This window comes from Sprattus sprattus (assembly GCF_963457725.1).
Source record: "Sprattus sprattus genome assembly, chromosome: 6".
NCBI classification, from domain to species: Eukaryota; Metazoa; Chordata; class Actinopteri; order Clupeiformes; family Clupeidae; genus Sprattus; species Sprattus sprattus.
In genome coordinates, this window is record NC_137925.1 from 5988591 (window position 1) to 5998590 (window position 10000).

The 10000-nt window shown below is 46.6% G+C and overlaps 1 protein-coding gene across 1 annotated transcript in view; it reads right to left on the reverse strand.

Annotated features, from left to right (window-relative positions):
• Positions 1-10000, reverse strand: part of mpp2b (MAGUK p55 scaffold protein 2b) — a gene marked incomplete at both ends in the record, with an annotated part of 49831 nt that overhangs the window by 16738 nt on the left and 23093 nt on the right. Inside the window, one exon of the mRNA XM_080840569.1 lies at positions 8302-8402. Within this exon, the coding sequence (XP_080696695.1) occupies positions 8302-8402 (101 nt within the window). The remainder of the gene's footprint in view (positions 1-8301; positions 8403-10000) is intronic.

Here is a 10000-nt window from a genome sequence, read left to right on the forward strand (position 1 = left end):
CTAGGATGGCTTCAACCCCATGAAGTTAGTGAGCTAGGATGGCTTCAACCCCATGAAGTTAGTGAGCTAGGATGGCTTCAACTCCATGAAGTTAGTGAGCTAGGATGGCTTCAACCCCATGAAGTTAGTGAGCTAGGATGGCTTCAACCCCATGAAGTTAGTGAGCTAGGATGGCTTCAACCCCATGAAGTTAGTGAGCTAGGATGGCTTCAACCCCATGAAGTTAGTGAGCTAGGATGGCTTCAACCCCATGAAGTTAGTGAGCTAGGATGGCTTCAACCCCATGAAGTTAGTGAGCTAGGATGGCTTCAACCCCATGAAGTAAGTGAGCTAGGATGGCTTCAACCCCATGAAGTTAGTGAGCTAGGATGGCTTCAACCCCATGAAGTTAGTGAGCTAGGATGGCTTCAACCCCATGAAGTTAGTGAGCTAGGATGGCTTCAACCCCATGAAGTTAGTGAGCTTGGATGGCTTCAACCCCATGAAGTTAGTGAGCTAGGATGGCTTCAACCCCATGAAGTTAGTGAGCTAGGATGGCTTCAACCCCATGAAGTTAGTGAGCTAGGGTGCGGAGACACTCAGCAGGTTTGTCCAGTGGAGGACCCAGATTTCACTTTTCAATTAGAACAGAACTTAAACACACACTCCTGAGGAGGATAAGGTACACACACGCACACACACACACACACACACACTCACACACACGTACTGGCTTCATGGTATGGCAGTCAGAGCACATACTCATCTGTAGTGACGGCACACACTGCTCTCCCCTTGGGCTTCATGCACACACGCATCCCTCACACATCCTCCATCCGTACTTCTCCCATCCCAAGGTGCCCCACACACTACAGTCCCTCACACAGGGGTCAACCTAACCTGGGGGTCCCTCACACAGGGGGTCAACCTAACCTGGGGGTCCCTCACATAGGGGTCAACCTAACCTGGGGGTCCCTCACACAGGGGTCAACCTAACCCGTTGGTTTCTCCTACGATTTACATACCGGGCACACCTCCGATGACCTCAAACCGAAGCGTCCCACTTCCGACAGCATATGTAGCGAAGGGAGAGAACTTTCACCCCACCCATCCTTGAACCCGGGTCTACAGGGTACCAAACCTGCACCCTGACCGCAATGCCCAAAAGCCCCAGTCTCAATGGTATGGCAGTCAGAGCCCATACTCATCTGTAGTGACGGCACTCTGTCACACACACAGAGACACACACACAGACATTTTATTAAATGTTAAGCTTTGACAATTCAATTTAGTATTCAGCTCCTCCACCGCTGAAGTGCTTTGTTCCGCTGCGCTCTGAGTATCAGGCGGAGATTGGAGCGTCCCCAAACCCACGAGGCTCTTCCTCTCCTGTTCTTTTCTCTTCTCTTCTCTTCTCTTCTCTTCTCTTCTCTTCTCTTCTCTTCTCTTCTCTTCTCTTCTCTTCTCTTCTCTAAACCCATTAAATATATCATATAAAAGAATGAGCTCCCTGTCCATCTGAAAACCTGAACAGAATTCCATGTTTTCTCTTGTGAAGTTATTAAATGGATGTCAAGCAATCGGTCTTGTCAGCATTAATTTGACATTCTGATTGTTATAACTGAATGTATGTATGCAATATTGTGACATTCAGTGTTAAAATGAGTGAGTGAGTGAGTGAGTGAGTGAGTCAGTGAGTGAGTGAGTGTGTGTGAGTGTGTGTGTGTGTGCCTGTGTGGGTATGAATAGGATGTTAGCCTATCTGCAGTGCTGCTATTAGACTGTTCTGTTTTTCATTGTTTCCTGCCCAGGGACTGCACACCGAGATGAGCTAGGAGCTAAACCTGGTGCAAAGCATCTTCCTTCTTATTTGAGATTCATGTATGTTGTACATGGCCCACACACACACACACACACACACACACACACACACACACACACACACACACACACATACACACACACATTGAAGTCACACTGTGAAAGATGAGACAGGTTTAGCGTTGCGTTGCCATGTGATTAGTCCTTTCCCCCTGCCAGCGGACCACAGTGTTTCTGCTAATCCCTTTTGGGAAAAAGAGAGCTAACACACACAGACACACACACACATGCATTCACATACACACACACACACATGTGCAAGCAGCATACACACACACAAGCAAGTATATAAAAAGAACACGTCTCGATAAAAAAAATAAAAAATGCATTTAGAGGGGAAAAGGCCACAGAGTCACATGACTAGAGTTCTCCCATGTGACCCACTACAACCCTGTGTGTGAGTGTGGATAAGCATTCACTCACTAACACACACACACACACACACACACACACACACACACACACACACACACACACACACACACACACACACACACACACACACACACAAAACACACACACACACACACACACACACACACACACACACACACACACACACACACACACACACACACACACACACACACACACAGAGGGAGAGAGAGCCACACACACTCACTCTACTCCAGTGTGTAAGCGTGAGGGAGCATACATATTTCAACTGCGATCCATATTTCACTCCCTCTGCTTGCCTGAGTCTGGAAGGGTTCTGAAGGCTGATAGCATTTCCATCTCACCACAGGGCCTTCACCTCTACACACCTCAACACACTCTAGTCTCGTCTCGTCTCGTCTTGTCTCCTCCCCTCTACTCTTCTCTTCTCTTCACTCTTCTCCTCTCCTCTCCTCTCCTCTCCTCTCCTCTCCTCTCCTCCACTCCACTCTTCTCTGTTCTACTCTCCTCTCCTCTCCTCTTCTCTCCTCTCCTCTCCTCTCATCTCCTCCACTCCACTCTTCTCTGTTCTACTCTCCTCTCCTCTATTCTACTCTTCTCTCCTCTTTTCCTTTCCAATTCCTTTCCTCTCCCCTTCTCTTCTCCTCTCTTCTACATTTCTTTCCTCTCCTCTATTCCTCCTCCCCTTCCTCTCCTCTATTTCTCTCCTTACTCTCCTCTCCATCCCCTTCTGTTTCCTTCTTTAGATATCCCCCTTCCTTATTCTCCCCTCCCTTTCTCTTTCCTCTCCTTTCTCCTTCTCTCTCCTCCTGTCTTCCTCTCATCTACTCTCTCCTCCTCTACTCTCCATTCCTCTCCTCCTTCCTCTCCTCTTCTCTCTTGTCCTCTCCTCTCCCCTTCTCTCTCCTCCTCTCCTCTCCCCTTCTCTCTCCTCCTGTCTTCCTCTCCTCTACTCTCCCCCCTCTTATTTCCCTCTACACCTCTGTTGGCACCTGATGATTCTGAAGAAGCGCTAGGCTACCGCTAACAGTTTGCTTTATTAACCTGCAGTCTGTGCGCTAGGCTACCGCTAACAGTTTGCTTTATTCACCTGCAGTCTGGGTGCTAGGCTACCGCTAACAGTTTGCTTTATTCACCTGCACTCTGTGTGCTAGGCTACCGCTAACCGTTCACTTTATTCACCTGCAGTCTGGGTGCTAGGCTAGCGCTAACGGTTCACTTTATTCACCTGCAGTCTGGGTGCTAGGCTACCGCTAACGGTTCGCTAAATTCATCTGCAGTCTGGGTGCTAGGCTACCGCTAACGGTTTGCTGGTGGGCTGAGCCTGGCGGCTAGACAGAAATAAGCCTACGTGTTTGTTTCTGTTGGCGATGGCCCAGTGTGTCCCGGTGGGGAGGTGCTTGCTCAGGCTGGCTGTTGTCTGATCTGGCAGCTGCTGTTGTTTTATTTACTCTGTTTATTTATTTATTTACAGGCCGGCAAGGGAGCTACTCTTTTCTCCGCTCCGCTCTGCTCCGCTCTGCTCCGCTCCTCTCTCCTCGCTGTCTGTCAACAGACAAGCAGCTGGCTGATCACAGAGTTGTACTGGACTTTACAGCGTGCTGGAGCATTGTGAAGGATCACGGGGGCAGTCCAGAACATTCTGATGCACCTCTTGGCAGTCTAGAACATTCCTCTGCTCCACCACAGAGCAGTAACGTATATTCTGGAATATTCTAAGGCATTTGTGTTCTGCAGTCTCATCTTTATGCTGCCCAAGAATGTCTGACCTTTTGGCTCAAAGCTGGTAGACTGGTAGACTGTCAGGCTAGAGACAGACAAGCAGGCAAAGAGACAGACAGGACTCACCATACAGCATTTTTGAAAGAAATACTTTGTGCTGGAGATTCGTCAACAACACACACACACACACACACAAGACCAAGAGCAACTATATGAACCATACCCAAGTCCTACACACACACACTTAATGCATTGTACATTTCCATGTGAGACTGCACATGAAAAATAACATGACCTCTGTGTCATTACTACAACTGAAAGGCAAGAGCACTCTCCATAGACAAGAGCACTGACTAACAGCCAATCAGATATCAGAATGCTTCCATGCTCAACGATTGGTACATGAGTGTCACCATGGCAACTGATAGGAGCACCGGGAGACAGTGTTTTAGTGGTCAGCCAAGCACACACACACACGCACGCACACGCACACACACACACACACACACACACACACACACACACACACACACACACACACACACACACACACACACACACACACACACACACACACACACACACACACACACACACACATATAGAGAAGAGAGTGGAGGAGCACAAGGGCAACAGAAAGAAGTGAAGAAAGAAAAGGGGTGGGGGCGTGGGGGGAAGGAAGAGTGTGATGTTTGGAGAGCTTCAGTGATACTTCAGTTAGTGATTCATTATCCAACACACTGATCATAATCCACCCCTCACACACTCCACCCTATGCAGACTAGCTTCACAGGACATGAATGCCATCGTGCCTTTAGCCTCTATTTGTCTTCTTTTCATTGCAGTGAGACGAGTGGTTAGAGTCTGTTGTTTTCTCCATTATTGTGTGCTTTGATGTTGTTGTTGCTGTTTCTTCATCTTTAAAAGAGTGGCACAAGGACATCAGTGTCCTTTAGACGAGGGAGGACAGGAGAGACAGGGGGGACAGAGACGAGGGCATCAGGGTGTGTGTGTGTGTGTGTGTGTGTGTGTGTGTGTTTTAGTTTGTTTGTGTGTGAGTGTGTGTGTGTGTTTGTGTGTTTGTGTCTGTCTGTGTGTCTGTGTTTAAGTTTGTTTGTGTGTGAGTGTGTGTGTGTGTGTGTTTGTGTGTGTGTCTGTGTGTGTGTTTGTGTGTGTGTCTGTGTGTGTGTCTGTGTTTTAGTTTGTTTGTGTGTGTGTGTGTGTTTGTGTGTGTGTCTGTCTGTGTGTCTGTGTTTGAGTTTGTTTGTGTGTGAGTGTGTGTGTGTGTGTGTGTGTGTGTCTGTCTGTGTGTCTGTGTGTCTGTGTTTGAGTTTGAGTTTGTTTGTGTGTTTGTGTGTATGTGTGTGTGTGTGTGTGTGTGTGTGTGTGTGTGTGTGTGTTGCTGTGTGTGTGTGTGTGTGTGTGTGTGTGTGTGTGTGTGTGTGTGTGTGTGTGTGTGTGTGTGTGTGTGCCTGATTGTCCTCAGCCCCTGGGCAGGAAGGTGTGAACAGCAATACATATCCGCTCTCCATGACACTCAGCAGAGATACACTCATACCTTGGCTCTGCTGTAATCTTCTTTGTATAACACACACTCACACACACACACACACACACACACACACACACACACACACACACACACACACACACACACACACACACAAACCCAGGCGGCCTGTGACTGCTTGTGTGCCTCTGGGGCTGAGCAAGTACTGATTTATGGCTTTGTCATGGCTAAAAGTAGCTGCTAGCTATTATTTCTAAATTCTCAAGTGAGCTAGCTTTACTTTCTGATAACTATCACAGTAATACTGTACATGCTGCCCTGAGAAGCAGAACATGGTTCTTTTCGACCCTCCAGGGATCTGTAATCAGCATTTTAGGTTTCAATATACTTACTGAGCTTTCTTTATCACCAATTTCCTCTTTTAGCTATAAACAGGAAAAGATGTTAAATTCCTTGCACTCCTGGTTGGGGACTTCCCACAGCGGCCAATCCTTTCACTGTCACACGCCAGTACTTATGCACAGCCAGCAACCTAACCAATAAATCAACCATAGATACAACAACAACCTAACCAAAAAAAACAACCATACCAACCATAGATACAACAACAACCTAACCAATATAACAATTATACCAGACCATGCACAGCCAGCAACCTAACCAATATAACAACCATACCAACCATAGATACAACAGGAACCTAACCAATATAACAATTATACCAGACCATGCACAGCCAGCAACCTAACCAATATAACAACCATACCAACCATAGATACAACAAGAACCTAACCAATATAACAACCATACCAACCATAGATATAACAACAATAAGAAAGCAGTTAACCTCCAAAAAGGAAAAGTGTCACAGTCAACATCCTTAATGTAGGTGTGCAACTATGTCCCTGCCAGTTATTCTGCACATCTGTCCTCTACAGCTGAACTGGTAAAGTAAGGTGGTAATAACACAAGGGTTATCTGTCCTAGTGTGCATACGCATAGATACGTGTCATTTACCTGTGCTGTAAACACACTTTGAACAAAAGCAACTGTAAATGTGATGTAAAGAGGATAGGGGCGCTCTTATTGTGGACGAGCTGTTAGATGTGCATACTCCACAAGAGATAGTAACATCTACTGTTAGATGTGCATACTCCACAAGAGATAGTAACATCTACTGTTAGATGTGCATACTCCACAAGAGATAGTAACATCTACTGTTAGATGTGCATACTCCACAAGAGATAGTAACATCTACTGTTAGACGTGCATACTCCACAAGAGATAGTAACATCTACTGTTAGACGTGCATACTCCACAAGAGATGCAACACCTCATTTGAACTGCATTTTCTGAGAGTCATCAACCCATCAAGCAGTATTTAACAAGCATTTAACAAACTTCTAACATAACCGTCAGCTTCACCTAATGTGCATATACTATACCTGTACCTGACCCCTAAACTTAACCCCAAATCTCAGCTTATTTTAATTTTCCACCATTCGCAGAATTTCTTGGTTTTCATAGTGAAGCTAAACCTAGATGGCGGCTGAAGATCTCGTAAACGACGGCCAACAGGGAGCAAACGCACTCTTTCTCTCTAGGGGAAAATCCCTGACAGAGGCCATCACACTGGCTTATGCAGTCAGCTGACAGAGAGCCTGCTGAATGGCTGTATGGCTGTCTGGTCACCTCCTCATGTGCAGAAAGGGATGTTTGGGGCCAAGAGGAGGAGAGTAGAGAAATTATGAGTCAACGGGTCGCAGAGCAAGATAAAGGGAGTGCTCTTTTCATCGGTCTCTGTGTGTGTGTGTATGTGTATGTGTGTGTGTGTGTGTGAGTGTGTGTGTTAAAGAGAGAGAGAGAGAGAGAGAGAGAGAGAGAGACTGGGGGTGTGTGTGTATGTGTGTTCAAGAGAGAGAGAGAGAGAGAGAGAGAGAGAGAGAGAGAGAGAGAGAGAGAGAGAGAGACTGGGTGTGTGTGTGTGTGTGTGTGTGTGTGTGTGTGTGTGTGTGTGTGTGTGTGTGTGTGTGTGTGTGTGTGTATGTGTGTGTCTGTCTGGAAACAGTCTCCTTCAAAAGACCTCCCGTCCCCCCTTCCCTGATATTTCTCTGTTTTTGATGAGATACTGTGTGTGTGTGTGTGTGTGTGTGTGTGTGTGTGTGCAAGAGAGAGAGAGAGAAAGAGAAAGAGTGAGAGAGAGACTGTGTGAGTGTGTGTGTGTGTGTTGGTGTGTGTTTGTGTGTGTATGTGTGTGTTTGTGTATTTCTATGTAGAAGCGTGTAGGTGCTGTTAAAGGCCTCATGAACTCTGTTGTAGGTTCCCTGTGTGATGATTATGCTTTGGTCTTATCAGCACACAGAATGGTGGCTTTTCTCTGAGGACCATTTATTCTAAAGCCAGCCAGTGAACAGTAGCCATAAATTATTCCTTAACGGCAGCATTTTATGTCTCTGCTTTCAGACAGGGGGACAGAAAAAAAACTCTTGAGAGAGAGAGAGAAAGAAAGAAAGCGAGAAAGAGAGAGAGTAAACATTTAATTGTTTAGGCTTTACATAAAACATCTGTACCCTACTAAATGGCTGTTGACACCTACTACAGGCATGGGGGGCGGAAAAAACTCTTGAATTTGAAACCTCTTGGTAGTCATAACATGGAAGCAGCAGGCTATCAGACTGCAAAAGATTGAAAACTGGTCCCTGAAGCAGTCATCAGAAGAACCCGATTGATGGACATTAAGGACATGGACATGGACATTTTTTTCTCAGGAAAACATTAAGATGGAATCAAATAGAGCAATCTGATTGGCTCACCACTGGACTCTCCATGATGCCCTTGAGGAATATGAGGTCAAGGTCGTTGGCCGTATTGGAGCTGGTGCTGTCACTCAGAGTGTCCATGACCTGATGCATGGCTGAGAGAGGGAGAGAAAGAGAGAGAGAGAGAGACAGGGAGACAGAGAGAAAGAGAGAGAGGGAGACAGAGAGAGGGAGAGAGAAAGAGAGAGAGAGAGAGACAGGGAGACAGAGAGAAAGAGAGAGAGGGAGACAGAGAGAGGGAGAGAGAGAGAGAGAGAGAGAGAGAGAGAGAGAGACAGGGAGACAGAGAGAAAGAGAGAGAGGGAGACAGAGAGAGGGAGAGAGTGGGGAGTAGTGAGAGAGCGAGGGAAAGAAAGAAAGAGAGAGAGTAAACATTAAAGTGTTTAGGCTTTACATAAAACATCTGTACCTGACTAAATGGCTGTTGACACCTACTACAGGCATGTATATAGTCAACAGGTATTTATAAGGTGTATGTATGTAGGCCAGAGCATATAGGCGTTTGTGAAGTGTATACATGTAGGCCTGAACGAAAAGGTGTTTATAAAAGTTCTGTCAGCCTTACGTTTGACTGTGGAGCATTCATCACCAAGACGACACTATTATGTATGTGCGTGGACAAAGGAAATTCACATCTTATCCTGTGTTTCATAAACTGTCAGCCTTGCGTTTGACTGTGGAGCAGGTAAAAATTCAACATGAAGGGTACATAAAGATCTCAGCTTAACTGCCTTCGTCCAGGGCGGAGACGAAGCCCTTTCAACAGTATCTACAGTGTCTGATCTTTACGCGCCTGCTCCCCTTGAGCAGCGTCTGATCTCTCGGAGCTAGTCTGTCAGATGGAGCTGGTCAGGCATCAGTAATGAGGGTCTGACCTCTCCGTGACCCCACCACACTCATTTGAAGCACACGAGGCCGACGTTTGAACCTCTCCGGAAAAAAGAGGTGAGATGCAGAGAGAGTTTGCGCTTGGCTGGCTTGAGCCTTCAGCAGAGGATGAAAGGAAGCTTATTAGGAGGTGGAGGTCTGGGTACAGCTTTTTCTCTTCCCCACCACTTAGGTGCAGTGCGTAGGTCATGTTGGTGGTGGTGCTGATGCGGGGTTTGATTTGATGTGGCCTACATTTGTCCGTGGTTTGTGTTCATCTGCGTTCTAATACGACGCGGTCAAACATTAAGTGAGTTCGGGGTGACGCCAGTTGTTGGTCGTAATCTAGGTTGTAATATAACTTGTCCAAGCATTTGATGAGGTTTGGTGTTCATTTTGTTTCTAATATGATGAGTTTTAGAATGAGAAGAACTTGGGACGTAATCTTCCTTTTTGATTTGATGTGACTGACATATTTTTGGTTGCTTTAGCCATGAAAGTACACACTTCAGCCTTGTAGTCTTCCTCAATGGCTCTATGGAAGGGCCTGGGTGGGCTCTCTCTTTTCCTAAAGGGAGAAACTCATTTCCAGCATGAGTAGCGTGAAGAAGCAATAGACAGGCGTGGAGGGAAGAGGAGCACGTGTGTTGTGAACACAGCCAGAGCCGCCGCCCACCCGCAGAGCACAAACCCTCAGGGGGGGCTCTCCTACCTTCCTACAAATACCCACATACAGCACATCAACACACACACACACACACACACACACACACACACACACACACACACACACACACACAGGACATCAACAGACACACACACACAC